The sequence below is a fragment of the Macaca thibetana genome, chromosome 15, assembly GCF_024542745.1.
Source record: "Macaca thibetana thibetana isolate TM-01 chromosome 15, ASM2454274v1, whole genome shotgun sequence".
NCBI classification, from domain to species: domain Eukaryota; kingdom Metazoa; phylum Chordata; class Mammalia; order Primates; family Cercopithecidae; genus Macaca; species Macaca thibetana.
The window spans coordinates 26,946,239-26,960,724 of record NC_065592.1 but is presented as its reverse complement, the minus strand read 5'-3'; the positions used below and the strand labels follow the sequence as shown (position 1 = coordinate 26,960,724).

The window sequence follows — 14,486 nt, the reverse complement described above, 5'->3', positions numbered from 1 at the left end:
TGGCTCCTGCCTCATGCCCTTGCCCGGCCGTGTGGCTGCAGTGCTGGGTTTGGCAGCAGAGCGGGTGCTCACAGGGGTTTCCCTTGCACATGCGGCTGGGGAAGCAGCCCACTGGTCTTCCGTGCTCTCTGGGCCTGCGCTGGTTGCTTCCCAGAGCCAGTCAGACTTTCAGCACAGGCATGCTGCCACCGAATGGAGGCTTTGGGGTTATTTTACTCTGTGTTGGGGTTCTGTACACAGGGGCCCTTCACTTTGATTGTGCAGTGAACCCCTTTGGTCATCTGGTGAAGCCTATAGATCGCTCATCAAAATACTGTTCATTTGTTATTTAAATGGACTTCAAAATATTGATTTTAAATACCTAAAATAAAGGGATATAGGATTACAAAGGAAAGCAATTCTATTAAAAAGTTTTACTCATGAATCCCCTTGACTTGTGGACCCCAGGTTAAGCACCGCACACACACACACACCCCCCCACACACACACACACACACACACCCCACATACACACACCCACACATACACACCACACACACACACCCCACACACACACCCTACACACACCCCCACACATACCCCACACACATCCCCACACACACCCCACACACCCCCCAACACATACACCCCACATACACACACCACACACACCCTACACACACCCCCACACACACCCCACACACATCCCCACACACACCCCACACACCCCCCAACACATACACCCCACATACACACCCCACACACACACCCCCCACACCCACACACACACACACACACCCCCCCCACACCCGACACCCCCCCTACACACACCTCACACACCCCATACACATACACCCCACATACACACCCCACACCCACACACCACACCCACACACCCCACAGACACCCCCCACACACAGCCCCCACACATGCCACACCACACACACATGGAGATTACTCTTATCAGGCTACAGCCCAGTCCCCTCAGTCAAGGTTTGCTTGATTCATATATCCAGCAAACCAATGCGAGGCCAGGTGCAGTGGCTCACGCCTGTAATCCCAGCATTTTGAGAGTCCGAGGTGAGAGGATCACTTGAGCCCAGGAGTTCAAGACCAGCCTAGGCAATGTAGTAGGACTCTGTCTCTACAAAAGATACAAAATGAGCCAGGCGTGGTGGCGTATGCCTATAGTTCCAGCTACTCCGGAGGCTGTGGTGGGAGGATGGCTTGAGCCAGGAGTTCAAGGCTACAGTGAGTCATGATTGTGCACTACAGCACTCCAACCTGGGTAACAGTTTTTGACCCTGTATCGCGCTATATATACATACGTGTGTGTGTGTATATGTTTATGTGTATATATGTGTGTGTGTATGTGTGTGTATATATATATATAGTGACAGGGTCACAAACTCTGTTACCCAGGTTGGAGTGCAGTAGTGCATTCTGTTACCCAGAGTTCCTTTTTTCCATAATTCCCACACCTTCCCTCTGCTGTTCAGCGGCCTTCCCACTACTACAAAACCAACTATGTCAAATGTCTCCATCGCTCCCCTTGGTAATTAATCCCACCATTCCTAAAGTCCTGGTCCCGGGAGGACCCAACCCTGGTCTTAAGTACATGTTTATCTGTCTTCCCACTATATCACAGGCAGGGCCACCATCTTGTGGCCTGGTACTGCTTCTATACATATTTAACAAATGCTTTTTGTGCACTTGCTGTGTGCAAGGAGCAGTGTGTACCAAATTGATAAACAGCAGGATTCCTGCCCTGTGGAGGGTATGTGTTCATCAGAGGAGCCCACAGCGTCAAAGTGAGATAAGGGAAAGAACGGGAAACTAGGGGAGAAAATACCAGGGGGCATAATGCAGACTAAGGGTGGGAGGGGCGGGTGGAGTGAGCAGGAAGGGCCAGTCTGAGGAAATAACATTTCATCCGAGTCTCAGAGACAGAGGCTTGGAGAACATATATTCCAGGTAAAGAAGACAACATACGCAAGGTCCCTGGGATAGGAAAGAGTTTGGTACATTTGAGGACCAAATAGAAAACTGGTATGGCCTTGGTTTCTCATGGCTGACATACAAAGTCCATTGCAGATCGGAAGTGATGGCCTAGGGAGAGAGCAGGACCTGGAATGCCACAGACCCCAGACCATCTTCTGTATATAAGGTGGGCTTCTGAGTTTAGCTTCCTCTCTAACCTCAGAGTCACCAAGGAGGAATCAGGGAGCAATTTCACCACTCCTCTTTCTGGCTTGACCTAGGATGCCTGTCTCCTCCTCCCTCCTCAGAACTTCTGCCACCTCCTCAGAATTCCTTCCATCTCCTCAGAATTCCTCCCACCTCCTCAGAATTCCTCCCACCTCCTCAGAACTCCTCCCCCTTATCAGAACTCCTCCTCCCTCCTCAGAACTCCTCCCCCTTATCAGAACTCCTCCTCCCTCCTCAGAACTCCTCTCACCTTCTCAGAATTCCTTCTGCCTCCTCAGAACTCCTCCCACCTCAGAATTCCTCCTCCCTCCTCAGAATTCCTCCTCCCTCCTCAGAACTCCTCCCACCTCCTCAGAACTCCTCCTCAGAACTCCTCCCACCTCCTCAGAATTCCTTCTCCCTCCTCAGAACTCCTCCCACCTCCTCAGAATTCCTCCCACCTCCTCAGAACTCCTCCTCCCTCCTCCTCCCTCCTCAGAACGCCTCCCTCCTCCTCAGAATTCCTTCTCCCTCCTCAGAACTCCTCCCACCTCCTCAGAATTCCTCCTCCCTCCTCAGAACTCCTCCCACCTCCTCAGAATTCCTCCTCCCTCCTCAGAACTCCTCCCACCTCCTCAGAATTCCTCCTCCCTCCTCAGAACTCCTCCCACCTCCTCAGAATTCCTCCTCCCTCCTCAGAACTCCCCCCACCTCCTCAGAATTCCTCCTCCCTCCTCAGAACTCCTCCCACCTCCTCAGAATTCCTCCTCCCTCCTCAGAACTCCTCCACCTCCTCAGAATTCCTCCTCGCTCCTCAGAACTCCTCCCACCTCCTCAGAATTCCTCCTCCCTCCTCAGAACTCCTCCCACCTCCTCAGAATTCCTCCCACCTCCTCAGAATTCCTCCTCCCTCCTCAGAACTCCTCCCACCTCCTCAGAATTCCTCCCACCTCTTCAGAATTTCTCCCACCTCCTCAGAACTCCTGCCACCTCCTCAGGATTCCTCCTCTCTCCTCAGAACTCCTCCCACCTCCTCAGAATTCCTCCTCCCTCCTCCTCCAAACTCCTCCTACCTCCTCAGAATTCGTCCTCCTTCCTCAGAACTCCTCCCCCCTCCTCAGAACTCCTCTCACCTCCTCAGAATTCCTCCTGCCTCCTCAGGATTCCTCCTCCCTCCTCAGAACTCCTCCCACCTCCTCAGAATTCCTCCTCCCCCCTCAGAACTCCTCCTACCTCAGTATTCCTCCTCCCTCCTCAGAACAACTCCTCCTTCCTCAGAACTCCTCCCACCTCCTCAGAATTCCTCCTGCCTCCTCAGAACTCCTTTCACCTCCTCAGAATTCTTCTTGCCTCCTCAGGATTCCTCCTCCCTCCTCAGAACTCCTCCTCCCCGCTCCTCAGAACTCCTCCTCCCCGCTCCTCAGAACTCCTTTCACCTTCTCACAATTCCTCCCACCTCTTCAGAACTCCTGCTCCTCACAACCTCTCCTATCCCCTCAGAACTCCTCCCCACCTCTTCAGAACCTCTCCCCACCTCCCCCAAACCCCTCCTGCCTTCTCAGAACCCCTCTCCACTTCCCCAGAACTCCTCCCACCTCCTCAGAACTCCTTCCTAAATGACTCAGTACAAAGTCCTCCTTCAACCCTGGGCTGCTACTAAAAAGCCTTATGTGATTCACCTGCCCTCTTTATGCAAGAGACTTTCCAAAGGGAGAATCATTTCTGCTCCCAGAGGACAATGCCAGAGTGTTCTGAGTTCTTGGCCTTTCACAAGGATCTGGGATGAAAAGAGGTTGGTGTAGTGGAGAGAACATCAGCGGGGGAATCATGAGCTCTGCCATGGACAAGCTGTGTGTCTGGGCCAGTTATTTAACCTGAGTCTTGTCTTCCCCATCCATGAAATCAGTGTGTATGTGTCAAGTAATAATTCTCCTTCATAGAGGAGCTGTGAGGACTGGTGATAACTAACGTAAAGTATGTCACCATGTTTGGACATAATAAAACTCAATAAACACTGGCTTCCCTCTTCCATGTTCCCTTTTGGGAGATTCGGGTGTGGCCCAAACAAGCAAACTTGAGGTTGGTGAGAAAGAGTGGGCTTTCACCCGCTCCGATTCCGGTGGCTGGCCTGCTCCAACTCTGATTTCCATCCTGCACAAGCGCCACCCACACCTGGAGCGGTGTCTGCATCCCTGCCGAGGTCCTAGGGCCTCTTCAGGGGTTTCCTGCTTGGGCTCTTTTCTGCTTTTTTGAGAGGAAAAGAATTTCCTCCAGCGAATCCATTTCCATTCACTGGATATGAGCTTTACAGACCAACATGAATGCATTTAAGCCTTGCAGAGATATTGCTGTCTTTCATAAAGATGGGGTGACACATTGCAAACAAACACTTGTTACCTCCCTGTTTGTAATAGTTATGGAGGATACATGCAGGCATCGTTAGACAAAGGTGACCCAGTGGGATCCACAGTGAAAGGGTAGATCCGAGCAGAATTGAGAAGCTGACCCAAAATCAGAAACTCAAAGCTGATACTGTGTGTGTGTGTTGTCGTTCCAGTGCCTCATGGCGTGGGAGTCGATTATTCCACTACTGCAGGAGAAACAAGAGGCCAAGTAAGTTCCTTCTTGGGACGGAGACTCTTCTACCTACACAGGGCCTGGCACCCCATACCGGAATGTTCCTGCAGTGCCAGAGATACAGCGCTGGGAAAACAACCACAGAAACATCTCTCCTTTGTGTATTTTTCCCTCCCCCACCTTTCACCCCACAGTGGTTTTCAATTAGTATTTATTCCATGGTGGAGTCTGTGAGGCTGGAATCGTCTCTCAGCAAGAGCAGCATACCTCTGTGTTATGAAGGCACCTGTTCAGTGAAGCACTACGAAAATTTGAAACCAAGGGACAAGATAACCTGCAGCTGACGCTCTGGCATTTCATGACAATTTCCTCTTTAGGGACAGCTGAGTTGCCTGTTGTGGGAGATAACCCGGGGCCTGCTTTTCAAGGATGAGGAGGAGGCAGGAACAGAAGGCAGCTGTTGCTTTCTGCGGAAACCTGGCGCCTCTGGAATTGGCCTCTGTGAGCATTGACGCGTCTTGGCCTAGGAGACGTTGGTGCCTCCCTGGCAAGTCCTTAATGTACAGTGACCTGTAGCTGTGAGTGTGGCCTGCTGCCTGCTTGTGATGAGTCTTACTGTTTCTGTTTCACATAGGGACATTTAAATCAGTGTCAATGTGCGTCCGTGCTTGAGTGAGCAAGCCAGCGTCCTTGTCCTCCTGCGATGCCTTTGGGAAGCTCAGGGTAATGCTCCCCAAGCTTGTTTCTGACACTAGAATGCAATCGATTGGAAACTTTTTCTGTAAAATGAAAAAAAAAAATGCTTTTTTTTTTTCTTTTTTCTGTGAAAGTCTTCAGTGTTTTGCTTGTGCACTGTCATCAGAGCAGGGATTAGACCTGTTAGGAAATATCTATTGTCTTGAAGTCAGAGTAGCTCCCCCATTGTTGAGATCAGTGGGCATATACCAAGCTCCACACCCAGTGTCAGCTTTGTGCAATTTGCCTTTACCTCACCAAAAATACCTACTTTAATATTTCCTCCTGTGTCCACTGAATGTCTGGGCAAGCTTTTGGTGAGGGGGCTGGTATGTCGTGTTGTTATGATACAGTCAAAATTTATCAACGCAGTGTGAATGTTCTACATAAAGTGCTTTAACCCTTAACATTTCCTGGTCAGGAAGGAAACTCAGTACCTGGAGGTCTTGAAAATGACAAATACAACCGCGAGCCCTTTGTTTCCAGCTGAGCTACAGTCTCCTCAGTGTGCAGCCAGATTCCTGGGGACTGCTGACTGTGGTTCCAGGCTACATTTCAGACGATGACCAGGTTTACTTTTCAGATCACAAAGCAGTCACCAAGGATCTATTTTCCAACCCCTTTTTTTTTTTTCCTGCTGAAATGAAGCTACATGTCATGTTTGTGTTCTTTCATCCATGGCTCATCCCTGTAAAACTACGAATCTGAGCCTCAAATAAGCGGTAGTTTTTTTTGTTTGTTTGTTTTGTTTTTAATGAAACCGCTGTGTTAAGATGCTGCTTCAGATGCAAGTTCACCTGGAAATACTGGTCAGCGGGCAGCATGTCAAGGTCACTTAAGCCCACTTTTAACTGCGGGTCATCCTCGCATCGGCCAAGGCTGTGGTGCTGTTGATGCCACAGCTGGACAGCATAGGACAGCTTGGTTCTGTTTCATTGTGTTTGACAATGTTGCAGTTTAAATGATAATGTTTAAATCAATTGGTACTTGTCTGTACTGTTAAACCTATTTGTGCCATTCTCAAGTCCTTTGATGTGAATTTTCAGTTTGCTATAGTTAGAAATGACTCGTTGATGTGGAAGGGTAAGAACAACCCATGTACCCCCGAGTGATTCTGTGCTTCATTCTACCTCTAAGCCATCGTGTTGGCGTGGGTATGGACGCCTGGGTCTGACCTGACACTGTGCTGGGAGAATCAGGGTGTATGTCTAATGGCAAGTTGACAGCCCTCTGTTGATATTTGGCAGAAGATGCCAGACCAGCCCAGCAGCAAATGCTCATCTTTGGGAACATAGGAAGCTCTGCCTTGGGGAAGGTATGCTTTACAAATGTGCAGTGTAATGAATGCTTGGAAAAAACTGGAGTTACAGGAAAATGAAATCTGACTGTCTACTAGTTGCCAAAGCCCGGAAACATTCCTGTGTAATGGTTAGTTGGGAAAGAAGGCAGCACTTGAAAAAATTCATCAGGTTCCTCACTGGGAGATGTGGGAAGGGGCGTGGGATGCACGCGGTCCCTCCCTCTCCTAGTGAGAGGCAGATGGCTGGCTCTGAAGGGAGGCAGGGACCGTGGGATTTGGTCTTGCTCTGTTTGGTCCCCATGTGATGCCCTGTGCTGTGAGACATCAGAAAGATCTGGAACAAGGCAAACTTTCTGTCCTCCTGGCATGCTATTGATAGCAAAGCCCGGAAGTCCAGTGTACATTACAGATTTTCTGGGAGAAATAGTCCTTCTGAAGAAAGGATTCCTTCCCAGTCTCCAGGCTGGTGCCTCATGAGGTGAGGAGCTGGCCCAGAAGGAAGGGTATGTTAGGTGGAGAAGCAGGCTCCCCCAGGCCTCTGAGGGCCAGCAGCCCCAACCATTTGCCTCTTCGTTTTGATCAAGCACACAGGAGATATTCCCTAGAAGTGTCACACGGAGGCTTCTGTGCCAAAGACTGCCTTGTAGAGGTTTCATCACCCCACCCTTCTTGGCTCCACAAAATTGTGGTCCTGAGATCACTACTCCTCTCTGAAATATTTATTATTAGTATTTTTTACTTTACCTCAAGCAGACAGACATAGGTTTTGAGGTTTGAATACATGGCAGTGGAATGCAAGGCCCTCTCTAGCAGCTGCCCCAGGCCTGGGAAGTGATAGATTTCATTCGCCTGGGTTAAAAATCCAGAGGAAGACAGAAGAGAGGAGTCCTAGGAACTGGTTAGATTTTAGAGATGCAAGTGATGTTTAAGAGAGCCTTGTGATTTGTAGCAAGCATGGGCACTGCTTTTTCTTACTAATATGGTAGATCTACACGGACATTCTAGGCTGTTCTGCTCAGAGCAAGGAACCACTACTCCTCAATGGGGAGGGAACATACCACCCAACCAGGCTTAGAGTTGGGTTTTATCCTTGAATAGAAGTTTTATAATGATTCCTGTTCAACTTTAAGTGTGATTATGGAGATGACTGGCTCCATATTTCACCATGTCATTCCTTCAACTCGCCAGACACCTTTCGTTAGCTGAAATAAACCGGCATGACCTGGAGATCATGGTGACTGTAAGCTGAGTCTGTTTTCATGCCAGATTTCAGCCCCACCCAGAGTGTGTTCTAGACGTTGTTGATTTGAATGGTTTTCTCAGTTACCACTCCACATGGGGAAGTTGAATGAAGGCACACCGGCTGCTCACTTCGTGTGAGGCTGCCTTTTGTGATCAAATGACAGGAAGTTCTGCTTTAAAGGAGGGCACGATGACCATGTGGCAGTCTGCAAGTGGAATTTCTCTCTTGGGATGGCAGCCCAAGGAACATCCAGAGTTTGTGTGACTTGGTCCTGCCATTGTTAGCTTTGAAATCACAGGCATCGGGCTCTGTTTTGACACCATTTGTTGGACTGTGGGACAGTTATTCTTTACAGTCTATCTTGAGCTGGTGAGAGAGGAAGAAGAGGGAAGTCAAGAGCAACCTCCAAGGCCTGTGTTGGCCTCTTCTGCTTGGGTCTTGGGGTGGGTTAGAACTGGGTTCCAGTCTGGCCAGATGGGTTGCTGGTTGCACTGAGGGGTGATTCCTCTCAGAAGATGGGCTGCCTGTGGTCAGGACAGGACACACCAATCTGGACTCCACCTTCCCAGACACCTACTTTAAGGACCTGTGGAAACTGGGTGATCCAATTATAGGGCTGGGGCAACCCTGCTTTGGCCACCTTCATTTACAAACTTAGGTTGGGAGTTTGGATTTCCTGTCTCACTTCCAAAAGCCTTCAAGATGGCAGCAGATGGACAAACCCTCTCATTTCTTATGTCTTCTCTGTCAGATGGCAGGAGGCATTGATCAGTAAATTTGAGGAGAATGTTCTCTCCTGGGCCAGCCTCACAGCTTGCATTGGGTGTGTTGGAATTGTTCTCTTCTGCCTTGTGATTTTTTCAACTCAGTGAATAAACCAGGAATCCAATTTTTCACCAACCCACCCTGTAGACTGTCAGCTTTTTGTTTGAGGGATGCCTGGTCTCCTCACAGTTACACGTATCAGAGTGTGTGTAAGTTGTCTGTGTGGGCAAGGTTGGGGTGGGGGCTCTGTTGCAGGGGGTTAGTCTGTTCTTTCTTCATCGTAAATTTGAGATGCATCCCAAGTATGACTGTCTAACCCTTTCTATGTGGCAGAAAAATATGTTTTCCAGGTAGTTTTGACTACTATAGATAGTCTGTAAATAAGTGCTTTGAAGAAAATAACAAACCAATAAGATATTTGTCTCCTATATAAATATTCTGTGTATTTAGCACTTGAAAACCAACAAATCCAGAATTTAAAAAAATGCCACAGACTGTTAAAAGCCCAACTCTACTTTTTTGAGAATTTGTCCTTACCTACTAATATGCCTTATTCTTCTTCAACTAGTGTTTTAAAAGTCCTGGGTAGAAAGAGTTTTAGAAATGTCATCAGTTGTTCAGCTTCAATAATACAGAGATCTAACATAGTCAGTCCTCAGGCCCCCTAAAGAAACAAGCAAGAAAGTGAGGGCCGTCACTAGGGTTGGCTTTGGGGAGGGGAAAACTAAGTACTGCTTTTGCCAAATAGTATTTTTGATAATGTAAGGAAACACAGGGACCACAAAACCTTTTTTTTTTTTTTTTTTTTTTAAGTGTGAAAGATTAGTGCCTTTTGGCATACTATTGATTTTAGAGGATATAGTATCGGCAGCGACAAATCATGTAGAAACAAAGAATTCTATAGATGACAGCGGTATTAAATATTACTCCTGATTCTGCAGAACAGCTTTTGAAGATACTGGGGGGAGTGGGGTATCTTCAAGCCTCAGAGCAGCTTGTTTCAGATAGAAATTCTCCATGGGTTGAAATGCCAAAAACAGAAAACATGATGTTGACTCACATAATTTAGTCCATTTTAGCAGAGCCTTTAGTGTTAGTGCCAGTGGTGAGGAGAATTGCATATTCTCTGTCAACAGCAGCACCCCCGCATCAGGTGGTTCTGGGCTCTCTGTAGGCCGGTCCTAGTAGGTGACACCCAGCAACACCCCTGTTGGACAGGATTGTTCACAGTCTTAGACCAACACTTCAGTCAGAAATGATACTGGGAGTAGGAAAGGAAAATCACTTTTTTTCCTCCATGTGGAAATGAGGAGAGAGGAAAGTGGATTGCAAACCGAAATGTGAGTCAGTGTGATGAAGCAGTAGCTCTGTCATCTGGGCCTTCATCCAATAACAAACCAGCATCTCTTAACGGCGCTTTTGGCCCCCGAAGTTTGGGTCCTGTCTGGTGGATTCCCTGTCCATTGTATTTTCTGTATGCCTGTTCCCTTCATCGCTGTGAGTTAGGAGTGCATTCAGAGATGACGTTCATCTGATATATTCCTGTGAAATAAACTGCCAGCAAACTTTCTAACTTGTATTTTAACTGTTAAAGAAGAGATTAAAAACTTTGGCTTTGGACATGTCCACATTATGGACTGTTATTTCTTATTTTTAAGAGTCATTCTTTACGTTTAAAATTTTAAAATAAAAACCTTCTGAGGTTTTGATGAAGTCCGCCATGTAAATGTTACCTTCTCTCCATGCTGCCATTATGCCAAAACAAAAGCTGTGAAAAAAAAAAAAAGTGCTTGAGAGTGTGTGTTGATGAGCAAGTGATTTATTTACAGATGGAAGTCTTTGTTTCATGAAGCTACCAAACTTTAAAGAGAATGTCACCCTTTTTTTTGTTATGGAAACCAGAGATTGTAAAATGGAAAGAGTCTTTTTTTGTTGACTTTTTGATGCTGGCACGAGGTTTTTGTCCACTTTTTTCATATATCTGTGTATAAAAAATCGTTGTTTACTATGGAATTAGTATTACATTTTGAGGTAAACAAAAGAATTTGTATTGCTTGATAAATATTAGCTTGTAAATTTAAAGTTTCTTTACTTCAATTAACTTAAAGGACCAATAAACCCATAAAAGATGCTTTCTTTATCTTGAGTCATGTGGTCATTTGTACCTTTCTATAAGGCAGAAAAACATGTGTGCCTGTTTTTTTCTTTTCTTATTTTCTCTTTACACATTATCAGTTTGCCTGTAAGAATCAAGACATACAGAGTGACAGGAGAAAATATATATAATTGAACTATTTGTATTCTTCTTCACTTCTTTATAGGCCCAATTTACCCTCTTCTACATCTTCCACATCAGCACCAATCTGGGGAGATGAAGAAACTTCCTAATGTAGTAGCCATCATGATTGGCAGGCAGGCTGACAGCCAGCCGAGGTATTTACTACATGAAAGATTTCTGCATTATCCCATAGCAAAGCACAGCATTATATTCTGGGTCAGGGCCAGTTAAGTTGACCTGATGATGGTAATGCATTGAACTTGAGTGTACTTAAAATGGTGCTCAACTTGACTTACTGATAGCAGACATCATTAATCTAAGACTGCAGTGATACAAAATAAGGCAGCAAGGTGAGTAAGACGTGGATGGTGGATCAAATCTCAGCTTTTCCACTTACTAGCTATGTGGCTTTAGGCAAGTCACACTTGGCTGAACCTTTAGTACTATGATCTTTGAGATGAAAACAAGACTTCCATGTGGGGTTGTCGATAGGACTGGCAATATGGTATACAAAGCACTTAAATGTCAGGCAGGTTCTCACTGTGATAGCCCCTTTCTAAAGACTTCCTAATTTAAATATTAAGGCTACTAGGATATTATCCTTAAATATTAAGGATATGGCCAATTTAAATATTAAGGATAATCTTTCCTGTATGTTTTGCCAGTTTTTTTGTTTAATAGGATATTCCTTTTTCTTTTTTTCTTTTGCTTTGTCACGCAGGCTGGAGTGCAGTGGCATGATCTCAGCTCACTGCAACCTCTGCTTCCCGAGCTTAAGCAGTGACCCCACCTCAGTCTCCCAAGTAGCTGGGACTACAGGTGCGTGCTAATTTTTGTATTTTTCGCAGAGATGGGGTTTTGCCATGTTGCCCAGGCTGGTCTTGAACTCCTGAGCTCAAGTGATTCACTTGCCTTGGCCTCCCAAAGTGCTGGGGTTACAGGCATGAGCCACTGTGCCTGGCCCTGTTTTCTTTTTAAGAAGATGATGGAAATAGAATACTGCAGGACTGTGTCAGACTGAAGGCCTGGAGAATGGAGAGGAATAGATGCCAAAAGCCATGGCAAGAAGTGATAAAGGGAGGTGAAAATAGCTGATTTAAGAGACTCTTAGAGGGGAGGGGAATGGACCGGAGATGACTGGGAGATTGCCAGCCTGGGATTTGGAGGTGATGCCATTAGCTAAAATCAGAAGAGAAAGACAAAAGATGGAGACTGGGCATGGTGGCTCATTCCTGTAATCCCAGCACTTTGGGAGTCCACAGCAGGAGATCACTTGAGCCCAAGAGTTCAAGACCAGCCTGAGCAACATAGACCCTGTCTCTACAAAAATTAAAAATCAAAAAAGATGGAATGAGTTTAGGTGGTGGGGTGTGAGAAGGAAAACTTGGTTTGGCTTTAGATTTGAGGAAATCCAGGTAGAGATGTTGACTTGGCTGTTGGAAATGAAGTTCTTGAGTCCATGGGAGTGGACTAGATTGCATGGGAAGAGAACCAAGGACAGGACCTTGGGGGTCTCAAGAATTAAGGATACAGGCGGGGCGCAATGGCTCATGCCTGTAATCCCAGCACTTTGGGAGGCCGAGGCAGGTGGATCACTTGAAGCCAGGAGTTTGAGACCAGCCTGGCCAATATGGCGAAACCCTGTCTCTACCAAAAATACAAAAATTAGCCAGACATGGTGGTGCGTGTTTGTAATCCCAGCTACTCAGGTGGCTGAGGCAGGAGAATCGCTTGAACTCGGGAGGCGGAGGTTGCAGTGACCTGAGATCGTGCCACTGCATTCCAGCCTGGGCAACAGAGTAAGACTGTCTTAAAAAAAAAAAAAAAAAAAAAAAAAATTAAGGATGCAGGGAGAGGAGGAGGACTCAGGGAAAATTCTTGAGAAAAAATCAGGCCCCATAGGTGAGAATGGTGATTCTTCAATGAGGACTTGTGAGACACCGATTGTTGAGCCCCAGTCCTAGAATTTGACTTGGGTGAGACCCCAGAATTTTCATTTCTAACCAGTTCCCAGGTGATGCTGCTGGTCCAAGAACCACTGGGTGAGAACATCTGTTAGAAGAAATGGTGACCCTGGGAAAGCTGACAAGGTTTGAAACTCCTACCCTGGTGACAGGTGGGGTTGAAAAGGAGCCAATACTTGGGTTTTGAGAGCTCAGCTCAGGTTAAAAAACACAAGTTTATAGCAGGGTCAATGTGGACAAGGAAGGACATTTCTCTAAGCAGTAAGAGGCTTCTCAGGAGTAGGGAGAATTGGATTCATTCAGGCTGAGCAGCTGGTCAGAGGCTGGAGTAGAAGGTAAGGAGTTGGGGAATGAGCATATTGATGAGTAAGGTTGGAGAGGTTGAACACGATCTTGACTTCAGCTTTCCCATCCTATCTGCTCTGCTCATATTGCCAGACTCTGGGAGAGGGGGTGCTACCTTTTTCCTAGTGGCCTGAGCCCCAAATCTGAGTCATTCTGGCCTCCATCTATCTCACCCTGTGGCATCCATCCATTAACCAACTCCTGTAGCCTCTAGCTCCCAAATATTTTTCCATATCTGTCTACTTTTCTCCATGTTTATAGCTTCTTACCCTACGTCTGCTATCATTTTTAATTTTATTATTTATTTATTTATTTATTTATTTATGGTTTTTTTTTAAGAGACAGTCTTGCTGTCTCACCCAGGGAGGGGTATAGTGTCCTAATCTTAGCTCACTGCAGCCTTGAACTCTTGGGCTCAAGCAATCCTGTCGTTTTAGCCTCCTGAGTAGGTGGGATTATAGGTGCACACCACCACACCCAGGTCATTTTAAATTTTTTTGTAGAGATGGGGTCTCACTATGTGTCTCAAGCTGGTGCTAAATTCCTGGCCTCAAGTGATCTTCCCAGCTTGGTCTCCCAGAGTGCTGGGATTATAGGCCTGAGCCACTAAGGCTGGGCAGTCAGTCTGCCATTATCCTTCACCTGGTTTACTGCAAGGGCCTCGTAGCTCTTCTCCTTTCTTCAAGCTTGCTCACTCCTTCCGCCAATTCATTGTCCTCAATGTTGCCAGGGAGCTGTTTCTAAAATGCAAATTTAAGCACTCCGTGTTCCTGCCTAACACCTTCCAACAGCTATCCCCATTTACTCTGAAGAGAAACATCTTTTTCTTTTGAAAGGATATTTTATGTTATTCCTCCTTACCACCCCAGTCTCATCTTACTGTCCTCCGTAATACTTGTCCCTCCATCTTTGCTCCCTTCACACTGAATTCCTAAACTTTTGATATATTTTCACCTTCAGGCCTTCCAGCATGGTGTTCCTTCCGCCTGGAATGTCCCCCAACATCTGGCCTTAGTAACTCCTACTTACCCTTCCAGCCTTATCATAGAAGTCACTTCTGGGATGCCCTCCCTGCTGTCCCGAATCTGGATTCTATGCTCCCTTATATTAGTG

At 46.7% G+C, this 14,486-nt stretch overlaps 1 protein-coding gene across 2 annotated transcripts in view; it reads left to right on the top strand.

Annotated features, from left to right (window-relative positions):
- The window catches only part of SNX30 (sorting nexin family member 30), a 125,103-nt gene extending 114,177 nt beyond the window's left edge, over positions 1-10,926 (top strand). For both annotated transcript variants that reach the window (XM_050761022.1, XM_050761023.1), the window contains exon 9: positions 4,724-10,926. In XM_050761022.1, the coding sequence (XP_050616979.1) occupies positions 4,724-4,783 (60 nt within the window). In that variant the 3' untranslated portion in view covers positions 4,784-10,926. The remainder of the gene's footprint in view (positions 1-4,723) is intronic.
- The last annotated feature ends 3,560 nt before the right edge of the window (positions 10,927-14,486 follow it).